Here is a 15,139-nt window from a genome sequence, read left to right as displayed (position 1 = left end):
CGGTAATTATTTTAACCCCTTTCACGCTATTACATCGAATCAGACTGTCGACGAAGACGCGCAAGAAACAAAGATTACTTCGCCCTAACAAAGAACTGCTAATCGATGCATTGCGACGGTAATCGTAGTGCAAAAAGGACTCAAGTGCCGGCAAGTTAAATTACGAAATTTTTTACCGGGCAAACTTGCGTAAGCTCCCCCACCTATTTACAAACAGTGCATACGTATTTTTTCGCTTCTTCAGAGCAACTGTCGCAGGTGACTCCAACTTGCTGGCCACAATGTCGAGAAAGTTTGCACATGCAACGAGATTCGGCCTCGCAAGAAATGTCACGAGTTGCCCGCCAGTGTTGGGACAACATAAAGTAACTTTTTGATCCAATTTGCGGCTGAAAAATTTTAAAGACGCACTCGCGTTCGAGGCAAGCGAATGCCTTTCTAGGGAAGCTTCGACGCTAGTTTATTTGGCTCCAAAGGATGGCCCAGTAAATAAACGAGGGTGGAGTGCTGTCGAGGCGAGCAAACTCGTCGGTTAGATCGCAAAAGCGGTGGTAAAACGTTTCGGGACTCACTTTCTTGTAGATCCATTTGATGCTGCGGCTGAATTTCGCCATCGGCGAGTCGTCGACGAGGAAGTACTTGACGGGCGCCTCCTCCTCGAGGTCTCTCGGGCCGGGTTCCTGCCCGTGGCTCTCCGACGGATCGCTATTGTTGTCGATCGCGGGTTCCGAGTACTCGGCGATCGTCGACAGCCTCTTCGCGCGACTGTCGCTCCTCGACCGCTCCATCGTGTCTCATGGAAGATCTCCTCCGTCGACTCGCGAGTGGTTTTACGCGGTGGCGTGCCTAGCCACGGTACAGCCGATCGAATAGGCGAGTTCGACGTCTCTCCCGTCGAATCGACGCGACGCGACGCAACCGATTGGACTTGTTTCGAGGTTGCAGCAGCAGCAGCAGCAGCAGCCGCCCGCGAGCATTCCCTGAACAATACCGAGAGTATCCACGAATCAGCCCGTGGTATTACGATTAATAATATTTAATGCCCGGCGGGACCGAAAGAGGTCGAAACTGCGAGCTACGCACGTCCCAGCGGCTTGATCCCCTAATCGGGCCGCGCTCCCCTGATCCAGCGATTTCCTGGACGAACGTGCGCCGCGCGGATCAAGACTCGGCTGATTTACCGACTGAATCGCGCGCCATGGAAACTGGCCAGGATTAAGGCCGGAAAGGGTAGTCGACCGGGCCCGGAAACACGCGTTTGCACTTAGGCCTCTGTCTCCTAATCGACGATCGCGGAACCCTTTCCGGCTGGTGATCATCGATCATGGGGCTGGATGGTTCCTCGGACGTCTCGGCTACTCGTTGGAGCCCTACTGCGAAGCTAATTACGCGGCTAATCGAGCCCCGGCTCGCTCGATTTCACCCGGAATAGGAGAAGCCCGGAGCGATTCCTTGTTTCGCGTTTCGACTGTCAAAAAAGACACGATTTCTTTTGCCACTCGTTATTTCAAGGCTGTTTGACTGCGACGATTGTCGTCGTAACTGTTTGGTTTTTTGTTCCAAGAGACTGAGTCCGACGGCAACAGCTAATCAGTGGGTGGGCGGTCTTTTCTAAAGAATTCAGTATGTCCGTTCAATTATGTACATTATTTCATACCTACACGGTTGCCCTGTGTACTGTAGGATCAGAGAGTTTTGTGGTATGTTCAAACAATGTTTAACGAAATATAACAATACAATTGTCACAAACTTTAAACACTTAACACTTGACACAACTCAATTATTACAAACTTTAAGCACTTAACATTCAATTGAATGCAACAAATACACCGCACGGATATCCGTCTCTTATTTCCCCAATTTAGTCGTTAACAAATTACGCCCGTATCACATTCACCGTTCAAGATCCCTGTCAATCCAATCCTGTCGATTTCACAGTATGTTTATAATGATCAAATACAATTTGCATTTATTTAATTGAGAGAGAAAATGTTTCCCTTTGCAAGCATGACCATAAATTTGTGCAACGGGAATCGTACGATGTCTGTAATAGGATAGTACGAGAAGACGATAAAGCAGAGTAAACAAAATTATAAACTATATCTGTGAGAAGCGACGTTGTGTGTCAATTCGTGTCTCGAATTCCTCCGGAAAGGAAAAAATTGATTTGGCCTACGTCGTGTCAGCGTGTTGAGCCAAGCATGTCCGCGGGTTTAGCGCCGAGAATCGTACAAGAGCCCGGGATCTGTGGGATTCCGGAGGAGTGCGCCAAGGTGTCGGTGTTTAATCGGGTGTCTCCGGACGAAGCTTACGCGCCTCGGTATTATGAATGAAGCGTCGCTTTGCGAGCCGAAAATAGTCCCCGGATCGGCCGTTTTCTCGCGGCCCGAATTAGCCGGCTTTAATTCGTAACAACCGCGATACTCGGCCGCGGGCCGGCGCGGGTCCGCCGTCCGGGGAACGCGAGGATAGAACAACGGACGGTTGATCGTCCACCAAGAGGCTATTGTTCGCTTTGCGGCTCGCCGGCAGATGGTCCCGGAGATTTTCAAACGATTGGGGGGCCGAGACGCGCCGCGACGGTCTCGTTAATCCGACGCGACCGCCGGGAATCATTAATTACAGGAGTCCCGCCGCGCCGCACGGTATTCACGGGATTCCTCGAACTCGTGGGATCACAGGGACAGCCGATCGCGGCCAATAGCCGGAGCCCTTCGATCGTCGACCTTCGGTCCGCGAACAGACAGCCCTTTCACGAGCTCGAGCGGGAAACTGGCCGGCTCCACCCACTGACCAAGAGCCGCGGCATCGCGTCCGACTGCGTCGAACCGTCGTTAAATCTCGCCGGAGCATGACACGAGCAAGGACGACAAGTAGGTCGGGTCGAGTGCGTCAGAAGACCCATCCAACAGTTCTGCGTCGCGAAACACACCGCTTCGGAGAACACCGACGCGACGAGGGGGCGCGGAAGAGGGGCGGCTTATCCGTTTACGCGAAACACCGTTACCGGACTGGTTAGACGCGAGGAATCTCGATCGAGCCCCGACGTCGATTTTTATCGCGCCGCCCCTCTAATTACCCATGGGGGGAGGGGGGCGAGGGGGGACGATAATTGGCCTGGAACACGCGAGAGCGAGCAGCTTTGTCGGGACTCGGGAGCCGACGCTCCGGATCGTTCCGCGAGACTTTTCCTCTTTCTTCGCCGAGGATCATCGCTCCTATAAGCTAATTAACGCGTCGAGCCGGCTGGAACGGAACACGGGAGACGGCGAACACCGGGACACGTTTAGAATGTATCTCTTTGAGAGCGGACACGATCGTCCAACCTACCGTGCTCAAATCGATTTCACCCCCGATCGACCGAGCGCGGAGCGCGAGCGCGAGCGCGAATCCAGCGATCACGCGAGTCAGAAACGGGAGGCGTATGCCACTGGATTTCCACGCGAAAATAGCATGCTCCTCGCGCCAAGGTCGCCGCCGCGTTCCACAATTAGATTCGTCCGAGACGGATCACATGTTTCGGGATCGTTCGGCGAGAGATCGATCGATTTTCACTGGAGTATGTACCACGCACAGACGATTCTCACCGGACGCGCGAGGCCTCGCGGGGCCTAGAAGAAGGACGGTCCTGCAGGAGAAAGCAACCGGGCCAGCTTCGGAGAGAAACTGGAGCGCGGGCGAGAGGTCCGAAGAGACGGAGGGCCGGCAGAATCGGCCTGGCTCCGACCAACTGCAACTGCAACTGCAACTCGCGTCTCGTCTCGACTCGACCCGATTCTACTCGACTCGACTCGACTCGACTCGCCTCGGCGGCACGACTCTCTCTCTCTCCCGCGGCACAACAGAGTGTTTTGACTAGGTGGTTATACCGCGCGTCGAGGATTCGCGCTCTCGCGCCTCTTCCACCGACTTCGTCGGCTTTATATTTAGACGTACACGCGACACGCTTCGCTCCCTAGGGTGCGTTCGCGCTAACAAGCCCGGCCGCGGCTGCTATCGCTCCACCCACGTTGCCCGGCTCACGCTCGCTAATCCTTGCGACGCGACGTTACGACTCTATCCCATCCGACCATGTCGTCTCTTCCTCCTTTCCTACTCGATCTTCGTCCCGATCCGTTTCGGAGATTCCCGTAGCGCCGGTACAACGATCCCCCGCGATGTGGGTGATGAGATAAGCCGATCCTCCGGCGATTAACGCCATTCCGGTCGGTTATGGCTGAGAATCACCGAGTTGATGATTTATTGACTTTAAGGCTCCCGCTTTTCCGTAGGATACAAATGCCTATTTATTTACTTGTTCCAAATAAATAAACCATTGGTATAAAACGTAGTAAGAAAGGCTACAGTAAATTACGCTCACTAGGTAGAACTAGTTACTAAAAGTGTTTCATTACATTGCTCTCGGATGTGGCAGCTGAGAACGTAAAAAGATCCGAAGTAGCACAAAAAGGATTTGCGTTTTTACATATACCAGTTATTGGATCTGAATCACTGATTCTGATTTCTCTCACGTCCGGTCGGAAGAGACGCGTGCATTTTACATGTCGTACCGGAACGTAAAAGTTTATTAAAACCGGGTTATGGTTTAGCAACGGCGTTTTAATGCGGCCGCGTCACGCTTATGTGGCTGACGGAATGATTTACTCGCATTAGAAAATTAATTTCTATGCTAATTTATTCAGACTCGCGAGAACGCATAAATGTTGGAAAAGTAATTTCTATCGTATAATTTAACTTTTCAACTTAGATTTGGTGGTACAAAATGCTTCAACTTCGTGAAGTTAAAGTTCGAAGTTAGACAAAGCTTTAAACAGTATTTGAATCAGAAATCTAAGTATTAAAGATAGGGAGAGATTACGAAAATTTTTAATTTCTTTTACAGAAGAAACAACATTCGATCAAGCCCTACTTAATGATTATTCGATCGCGGATCTCATGTATTAATCGAAAAAAATGTAATTCGATTGGCTTTCCAATCTTAATTTGATCAGTTAAAGTGTTAAGTGACAGCACTGACCACTTGTAGATTGTCGGCAAACTTGTGTCGTGTGGCACAGATTACTCCTACTTTACGACCATAACATGCGAGCCGAGTGCAAAGACTATTAGACCCGCGATCGCCCGGTTCTCGTTGACCGAATCGGTGTCAAAGAGACAAGGTGTCAGCAAGTTGGAGCACCGGACAATATCTAAGGATTCAGGTGAAAGAGAATTCCGCCGTGTCTTAAAGTTGCGAACAACTGCAGCAGCGAGAGGATCTTCTCGGAGAGAAAGGCCTCGCAGGTAGAAGATGGTCTTCCTTTTCGGAGCAGAGTGTCAATCTCGGATTCAGCTCTGAAGCAGCATTCTCAACCGTTTCACAGTCGCCGTCCGACTTCCATCCGGCAGCTCTAGTGGTTGGTTATTTATATTGGAGCCATTTATAATTGCCGGACGGTGGACGCGCGCGGGGGACAGTTTTCATAAATATTTCACTCTCGTTTTTCCCCGAAGCCGCAATTGCATCATCGCGACCTCGGCTGTGCTCGAAACCGCTCTCGATGACCCTGTTTAGCCGCCTCGTCAGCTCCGGCCGTCTCGACACCTAGCGACGCGTCGCCTCGCGCCGTTCCGCCTCGGATTTAAACGGACGAGAGAGAAAGAGAGAGAGAGAGAGAGAGAGAGAGGGAGAGAGAGAGAGGGTAAGAGAAGAGAGACACAGGTTTTCTTTGGCCCGTGTTTGCCGGGTAGCTCGCAGGATGCGCGGCTGGTAAAAGGGCTTTCACGCTCGAGGAGATCGAACGAAATGAAATTATGTTCTGCTCTCGACGATCGACGAGCCACGGTGTCGTCCCCGATAGCACACCTCGCACGCCTCTCGCCGATAATACAAATATCCGTCTACGTTACGGATTGAACGGGCGAGTACGCGTACCCGCGCCCGTACCCGTACCGGTCGCGTTAAGTAGATTACAGGGAACACATATGCGGATGAATATGTATGAGAACCGCCCGGTGATCCGTGTTACGTACCCGGTGGGCGTGTGCGAGCCTCGTATCGCACGCACGTGGCCCACCACGCACGCACGCGTTCCACGTATCCACGCATCCACGCATCCACGCACTCGAGCCCCGATTGCGTGGGAGGAGAATAGAACCGGGTAACCGCGGACCCGCTACACGCGCAACGCTTCGGTTAACCGTGCCGCTGCTGGCTAGAAAAGCTCTGCCAACGAATCGAATCTATCCGCATACGCTAAGAGCCTAGTTCTATCAACCGCCGCGATAAAGTAATCCCTATTAATCGGTGGTAAAGTCGTTAACGAATTCTTCGCGTGAAAACTTGACGCATCAACGTTAATTGGAGACGCTAGAACATTGACAAATCACACATTTAGCCGCTATCGAACACTCTAAAGACCTTGATTATCCAAATTGGTCAAGGAAAGCACGTAAACGTTTTAGATAATGCAGGATCTGTTCTACTCTAATGTGAACACGAAACAGTGGGACACGTAGATCACCTTAGATTGATCTATTATTGACCATGTTATTGATGAACGACTCGTGCTTTCATTAGCTTTACTACTTGTATTTTACTTTTCAGTTATTATTGTATGTGTCGTTGCTACGTGTAATTCATTGCGCAACGTAACTATGTAACTCCATTCTGAATACCTGTTTAGTATATAAATAAACCCAACAGCTAGAAGTCTTGGAAAAGAGTGTGACCGTAAAGCTCAAGATCATCGTGATGACGATGATATAATCGCTACTGCAATAAGTATTTCTATGCGAAATTTTCTTGTCCACGTCAATGGCAAGAAACAGAAACAAAACAGCAATTACTTTTTTCTTCTACTACTTGTAACAGATTAAGTATGTCATTATTGAATTCTTTTTATCTTTCTACTATTTTAAATTGTAGATTAGTATACGTTATGTGTTAGAAATCTCGTTATCTCATGTATATTTAATGAATCGTTCCAATATGTCCCTGTCTTTTGTGTCTGCCTATGTAACTTCTCCATATTCTCTCTCTCTCGCACGTGCGCGAGTTAATGGCCGTCTTACAAACAAGTAACTCAGTGTAATGAAGTATTTCAAACAAATAATACCGCTAAAACGGGTTTGCACGACCCCAATTAATAAACATCTTCATCTGGTATCCAACGGAATCGGTGAAATGGGACAGAGCATCAAAATCCAAATAGCACCGATGTTACTTTCGCCGTAGCAGCTACAATTTCATCGACTGTAATAGAGATCGGAAGATTAGCTTGGTCGGAAGGTAATTTTCCGAATGCACAGAAATCTCGGCAGGAGAGAGAGAGATAGCAGGCGACGTCGCGATAATGCGTCCGCGAGGCGTTCGTGGTGGACTGTCTTTCCCAGAAGGCGAGACGGGCCGGTCGTCGAAGCGAACGAGTATGGCAATGCCGTGTACGGGATCGCCGGGTAACTTTGAAACAGCCGATACGTTATGGCGATCGCGATGCACGACGGCGGCGGTTGTTGCGCGCCGGTTCCCTGCCTATGCACGCTCGTTTCCTAGTACTTTATCTGAGCCGGGTATCGGGATACGGCATACAGCATACGGCATAGAACGTAGGCATACGGCACGCATTATAGCACGTGTGGCTGCACTGATATCCAAATACATCGACGCGGTTTGTTGCATAGGAGGGTGAACCCCCGTCGAGCCGCGGAAGACCGAAACTTCACCGTCTATTTCTGTTTATTCGCGTTATCATTCACGCGAAACTCACCCGCCTGAACTATGCCGGGGAATTAGAGTGGCTTCCTCGATGTCGCTCCGGGGAAACTTAGCCGAAACTATCGCGCGTCTTCCTAACGCGGCACTGAATCTCCCGAACTATCTCGAGCAATTAGATATTTCGCGGCAGTTGCGCAATTATGTTTCACGCACAAGTTTCGGAGCTCGGTGTCGCTGAGACAGCCCACCGATCGCCGGCTATCGATTCACTCTACGCGTAGGCAGATGGGAATTTGTTTACCAGCTCTTTGATATCTCAAGAGATTTTACACAATTATTCGACGTGAAGCAGTTCGTTGTCATACAGCCTACGCATCCTTAAAACCTAGTCCTCGTGGATTCAAGATTAACACTGAACCTGCCTAGCGTTATAAAGTGTTGCCTCAAAACAACGATAATACTGAATCCATTCAGACTTCTGACGGAAATGATGAAAACGATAATAACGTTATAATGTATGCTAACACTGGCATCAATTCAATCGTTCTCTATGAAAGAGTCTGTATAATTTATTTATTTATTTAGTATCAGTCAATATAATAAGATAATAATATAAACGAAAATGAAAACAATAGTATACCACACAAACAAAGTAAAATGCTAATAGCTTCTGAAAATATTAAGGAGTTATATCAATATTAGAATCATAAGTGAAGAAGTCGTTGGTATAACAGTTGGTCAACGTGAGAATTAATATTGCCAGGATAAGTACTATCGAAATTAAGACACGTAATGATGAAGCACGATAAGTTACCGTAAAAGAAATAACGGATTCTCAGAACTAATAAATTTCGTAAGTACAAGGGTTCCAATTCCATATAGAATTCCATATAGTATTCCATGTAAAGTTACACGTGTAATTTCGATAACTTGAAACTAAAAACTGTGCGGCAGTAATATCAATTGGTTCGGTAGGTCTAGAATCAAATGGCCGAACGAAGAACGCGTTTTATAATGCAAGCCGTCAGCAAAAATGTATCAGGAACGTGACAGAGGGCTCGCATGAACGAAACCACAAGGGCCCAAAAGGAAGAGGAGCACGGGCCCCAGTGAATCGGTCCCTTTCTTCGAATCATTAGAGACCGGTCAGCTCGCGAGCGATTATTAACGTGGCCTCAGATAGAAAATCGTCGGCTGGTTCTCCCGGGGTTTTTCAACCGATGGCCCGGCTTCTGGACAGCGTCATCGCGCCCTGAAAGGCACTGTAGCCTTTCGAGAGAACACAAGGAACGCTTTCAGTGTGGAACGCGAACGATGAAGCGCAGGGAGGGAGTCAATGACAGTTCAACTTCTCCCTTTGCGCTGCTCGCGTTGCCCGACCTGCGCCCTTTTCTTTCTCTTTGCCCTCCGCGTCTGCCCCTCATACGAGGCCTCAAGCGGTATGCACTTTGCTCTCCGGTTTCTGACGCGGGACATTTTCGGTGCACTCTCTTCACTTCCTATCGGGTGTTCTCAGCCTCGATTTTCCGACAGATAAACTTAGCAAAGACACGAATTTCTTCAATTCCGGTCGAACGTCGAATAATCGACAGCGCAAAGTGTAAAGAGGCTCCACCATCGCTTAATCAGCACTCGTCCATGACTCTAGCTTCTATTTAATGTGTTTATATTTCCAAATGTTCCTTATGATTCTACTCTAAGGTAACCTACTCTAATTTATTCTACCTAGTTCCTATTTCACCCTGTTCCTTCCTTTTCCTAGAAGCTCATTTTACTTCTTGCTACATTTCTAAGTCATCTTCCCTCTTACCGGGTGATACTCGTTCTAAACTCCAATCTGCTTTAGCTTCTATATGATGTAGTAGGTCACGGTACCAGTGGACTCTGTGTGCTTATGGTGGCTGCATAATAAATAGAATTATTTGTAATGCAAATCAGTAAATTTTGATTACACGTATTACACCTACCGACAGAATGCATTCAGATCTGTTTAAGAATCGCCACGTAAATATCTCGCAGCACTACGGTGAATATTCTTTTTACGTAACGTCAATTAAATAAAGAGTTGTTTGCGGGAATTGCAAACGCGAGGAATAATTTCCTAGTTCGATTCTAAAGCGATTCGAACGCGTAATCGTCATCAGCGCGGAAACCGGGTTACACAAGAGTAATCTTAACTCAACCGTCCCAAGATCGGCAAATAAAGCGGGAGCGAGCGGAGGGAGGCTTGGATCAACCCTCCGACGACAGCCGGAGCTCGCGCGGGAATATACGGGTCCGGATTATCGTCCAGAGAGGGATGCTTGAAAAGTGCCGCCCTCTCTTTAATTAAAAGAAGCCACTCGGCCCTCATCCCGTCTACCCCGTAAATTCAGCCTCTGCTCCGCTTCTGCCCGATAAACGTTCCGCAAGCTTTTTATCCGTGGTACAATTACAATCGCGTTGCCTCAGTTCCGAGCTCGAATAGAGGATCAACAACGAGAGCGACGGATATCTCGTCGCGTCGACGACAAAGATCTCGAAGACGGATTCGACGGTCACTACGGCGAACAAAGTTTGCCGATGATTCCGATTATTGCCTTCCGTCCATAAATTACGACAACGTTAGGTGACACTTGTCGCACAGATACCGGGCAGCGATCCGAGTAAACTGTCGTCGACGAAACTGAACTTTCTAGTCCGATTTAGTGAATTGCTAACCGGTGTAAAGGATTATAGCGTCGCCTGCATTCAGCCGTACGTTCCGACGCGTGTTCGTTTCTCTCGGCTACGAGATTCCGGGATTTAATTCGAGCATTATGCGGGATGGACCACGTAGATGGGATCAGCGAAATTTCTCGGGGATCAGCGCGACACACGCGGAATTCGGAAGCGACGTCTGGGAACTGGCGTTCGCGCAGAATTCGCGCAGAATTCGCACCGAATTCCCCAGGTGGTTCGAGAAAGCCGATTAGAGAGAGCGATCGAGGTGGCCGGGGGAGGGGAGAAGGCGGCGGGTCAAAGGTGCGGGAAAGTATGTAGGTTGACGCTGGTGCTACGCTACGTGCTACCACAATGCAGGCCTCGGATCGCCTAATTGAACGACGATAACGCGTCTCGCGCGGGGACACCCGCCGCCTGATATCATTCATCGCACGGACGCACATTGGAATTGAATTACGAGCTCGTGGATAGATAATTATGATTCATGGGGGCGGTTGGTGACGAGAGACAGAGGTCGTGGCAACGAGTCGACGATATTTCCTTCGTGTGCCGCGAGCCTCGCTACAGGGATTCAGACCCGAACGCAAGCCCTGTTGACCAAGGTAGGTTGCCGTTACTCATACTAATCACGAGGGAATAGTTTTTATATCGTAGAAAAGCGATTAAATAGCGATCAGGGAATCTAACCTGCGGAAACCTAAAGAGCAATTAACGCTAGATTTACGGGACAATAAAAGTAGCCGTTTTATATCACGTTACGAAAGCAACGACGAGACATTCATTCTGTTTTTTAACCAACGTTATCGTAAGTTTTGCCGCAAGTAACACGTGTTAAATAAATAACTCATTGATGCGTGTCTTTGCAATTTGAATAAACGCAAATTAAAAAGCAGATGTCTCGTCACATTAATGGGTTCCGTAAACATCGTGTTAATTTTCGACGCACCGACCACAATGCCTTATAAAAAATTCATAGCGCGTTATTATCCTACATGTATACATATTTGCATCAAGAAATATGTTAACACTTTTGTAAATAGAATAATTTGATTTATAATTGTTCCGAATTACTGGATTTCGTTTTTAAGATATTAGAACTACTAGTTTTCCAGTGACTAAGGGTACAACAATTTCTTTTAGCTTGCAATTGTGATTGGAAGAATAAGAAAATTAAAAGATAATGTCTTTCTTAACTTGTACACATACTAAAAATTTCATCGAAATCGACGGTAAGTTGATTTGCAAACGTTTATATTGACGAAACATGAATTTTTTATTTATTCTGTGTTAGTGAGAGCACGCAGATATGGACTCTCATCGTAAAAGATCAGAAAATTCGTCACGAACATGTGATTTCAATGAGAAAACATTTGTTACCGTTTTCGGGTGCTTTGCGCCCCATGGTGAGACGCTGCGCCCGTAAAACGTCTCTCTTGTCTCCTTCGTACCTCGCTATTCGTAAATAACGAGAGAGATCCCCCGGGGAGACGTTCGGGCCTCGAAGGGAGGCAGAGAAGACGCTAGGCAGAAATTTCACCGACGTCGGCAACGTCTCTCCTCTCGGGTCGCGTTCCACGCGGAAAGGCAACGAGCGCCTGAAACTTTGTGACGTCGAATAAAAGGTACTTACGGAGGACGCCTTAAAAGTGCCCCCAGCGAAAACCGACCGAGCGCGACCGATCGAACGACTGCCGCGAAGCGACACGAGACACGCGGGAGGAAGAGCCAAGCTAGTTCCTGTCCATGCCGACCAGGCAGAATCAAGCATTTAAATCGCAGGATACTTCCACGGCGAGGCCCGCGGACATTCGCGAAGAAAAGTCGATTGATCCTCTTTCCCGCGACAACTACTATTTCATCACCTGTAGCTCATTGTAACTTTTAAGTAGTAATCTCAGTTGTCAAATATCTAATCTGTTTTTAATTTCATTTCAGCTTTTGCCTCGATATCTTCGCTTGTTCTGTTGCTTTTCTCTTTTGTAATCAAGATGGTTATGCAATGCAATTTTTAAATACTATTTCGGACATAGTTCACCTCTTCAACCAGTTAATATAGTCACAATTTCCTGTTTCAATTGCAATTTTAATATAACTGCAATATGTCCGTAGATTTGAAGATATTTTTACTATTTAGAGGTCAATATCGAATAAAAAGATATAAATAATTATTACGAAAGAACTGTACTATTTTATTAGTCATCATTGTATCGTTTAATTTCGCTGTTAATTTGTATCAAAAAATTTCGGTTCTAAGTTTACCTGTTTCGAGTTACAGCTATTACTTAGAATCTAAATAAAAATGTCGGTCTACAGAGGCTTGAGACAGCATCACTCTTCGGTGTAACGAACGCAGATTCGTTCCGAGACAGCCCTCGAGTAATCACATTTCTCGTTGCGAATTTGCATAAAAGAATTCTTATCTTATTAACCATTATCGTCATCTCCGTTCTAAATTCCCTTCCTTTCATCCAATTTTCTCACTTCATTGCTCCCTAGAACCTCCCCTGGATCCTCCCTTTCTCCAGAACCCCTCCCTAGATCCTTCAATCCATTTCGCAGCCGTTCCACCATCGCCGAACCCTCGCCGAGAACAGCGATGCCGAAGAAGATCTCTAGGCAATGCTCAGTGAGCTTGTCGGACCGTAGAAGCGCGTGTCCCTGCATTGATCGGATTTCGCGGTTTGCAGAGCCGAGGCATGGAGTGAACGGTGTCGCTCTGAAACAGCTCTCGAACAGCAGCAACGAAACCGCGGACGGAAGAACAGCGAAAGAAAAGCAACCGTCGATCTCGCACTACCGTTAGCGAGGCCAGCGATGCGCGAGCTAGCGCGTGTTCCGTGCGCCGGGTTCTCTCTCGGTCGTAGGAACGTGTCCGCGATCCTGGGCCGCTTCGCCAACCACTTTCTGGCCAACTATTCTCCTCTCTCGCAACGTACGGCTGCGTTCGTGGAACGTGCTCGACTTCCGTCGAAAGAAAACCGCTGGTCGCCAAGCGGCCGGGACAAACGCGACCGGTCGCGGTTTTCTCGCGCGAGCATCAATCGCCGGCCGGTTACGCGGCGGTCGTAAATCCTTGTTCCCCCAGGTCGCGTCCGGTCGTTTGTACGTCATAAACCCGTTTACGGCCTCTCTAATCAATGAGAATTTATAATGCCCGAAGAAAAACATTTCCCTGTGTCGGCTCCGGCGAAAATTCATCGGCTGTCTTACCGAGGTTTTGCCGACGTCTATCGCCCGCCGCATCGAACGTACACTCATCCTCTATCCGAGAGCACGGTCTGCTTCTAGGTCTTCGATGATTGCCAACCGGCGTTTCTCCTTCCCGACGACACGGTTCTCGTTCGGAATGAAAAATGGAAAACGCGCAACGTCTGGCGATGCTCGCTCTCTCCGCCCTGGCAACGGCGAGTCACTCCGGCACCTTAGCGCGATTCATTCAGCCGAGAAATGCTTGACAGAAAACAACCGTGGAGCAGAAAGAAATGATGATGGCACATTTGCAATCATCCCGGTTGCCCGAGCCGATCGAAGATAGAGAGGCATACTGGTTCCGGAGAAGTTTCGCGAATACCTCGCTCGAAATTGCTTTCGTTCATCGGTGATCCTGAGCAGGTAAGCTTCGAACGAGGCAACTACGAAGACTACAGGAGCTTCGAATTGCTTGTATAGCTCTGTTAATTGGTTCGAGCAAAAGCTAACCGTGCCGCCTCTAAAAGGTGCTAAACGTCCCAAGAAGGTGGAGCAACGAATCCCCCACCCCCCGCAAAACAGCGCAACTCGACTGAAACAACTGTTTTCCTCCGCGAACAGAAACCCGTCCCGCCGCGGATCAGCGGCTGGAATTTGTCCAAGAACTGTTAATTTAGTTCTTCTAACTGGGACCGCGTAAAACGGTACCGGCATTGCGCGCTCCGCCCGTATAGCCGACTTCTCCAACTCTGTCGTGCCGCCGTTTTTCGACACGCGAACAGGACGGTGTACGAAATACATATACCGTCATACGCGTAGCCGTCTACGTCTATCGAACAGATACTAAAAGCCCGTTTAGCACCGTGTTTTACGGCGGATCCCCGAGGAACAATTCCGTCCGGCGCGATATCAGCCTCCAAGCATATCGCTCCTTTGAGGAGTTCATAAATCTCTCCGGAAGCTTCTCATCGACGCGCGCGCGCGCGGGCGCGCAACCAGCAGCACTCGCGAGGGCTCACATCTCTAAATTATAATGAACTCGAGTGAAATTTACTCCGAAGGAAGCATCTCGAGGGAAAGCAATTTAATGCATTCTTTGAATTCGCAAGACGCGAGCAGGAGGTACGTCCCCCATTCTGACGAATAAATTGTTACCACTTTGTAGAATCTTTATGAGCCACGGTGGTCTGAATCGAGAAATACAAGTCAATAACTCTCGTTATTTCGAGAAATAGAAATTGCTTTTTTGATTTCAACACCTAGAAGCGCTAGCTAGAGGAAAAGATTTTAATGGTAAAGTTGCGTGTATTGTTACAAGGAATATATACCTACGAAGATAGATTTCAAGTCCCACTATTAGTTAATTCGTAATTTTTCAGACATTCTCAGTGCTTCGATAAAAATATGTATCGAACAGAAATGCATCAGTACTTGGGCTTCTATAAATTTTGATATAAAAAATAAAAGATTTTTGTTTTAGATAAAAAGTTATAATCGCCTTATCGTTACTATATATTTTGTCAGATCTGATGATGTCAGAGCCGACGTCGT

At 48.1% G+C, this 15,139-nt stretch overlaps 1 protein-coding gene across 3 annotated transcripts in view; it reads right to left on the bottom strand.

Annotated features, from left to right (window-relative positions):
* Nucleotides 1-15,139, bottom strand: part of LOC144470868 (uncharacterized) — a 144,683-nt gene that overhangs the window by 116,942 nt on the left and 12,602 nt on the right. The window contains exons 1-2 of one of the 3 annotated variants that reach the window (XM_078182446.1): nucleotides 1,084-1,846; nucleotides 573-980 (exon numbers count right to left, since the gene is read on the bottom strand). The exons of 1 other annotated variant lie outside the window; for it this stretch is intronic. In XM_078182446.1, the coding sequence (XP_078038572.1) occupies nucleotides 573-788 (216 nt within the window). In that variant the 5' untranslated portion in view covers nucleotides 789-980; nucleotides 1,084-1,846. Of the gene's footprint in view, nucleotides 1-572; nucleotides 981-1,083; nucleotides 1,847-15,139 lie in introns of those variants that run through there. One more of the 3 variants, XM_078182445.1, reaches the window with a different exon arrangement.

This window comes from Augochlora pura, chromosome 6 (genome assembly GCF_028453695.1).
Source record: "Augochlora pura isolate Apur16 chromosome 6, APUR_v2.2.1, whole genome shotgun sequence".
Taxonomy (NCBI): domain Eukaryota; kingdom Metazoa; phylum Arthropoda; class Insecta; order Hymenoptera; family Halictidae; genus Augochlora; species Augochlora pura.
The sequence above is the reverse complement of the archived record's forward strand: the minus strand, read 5'-3'. Positions and strand labels throughout refer to the sequence as shown.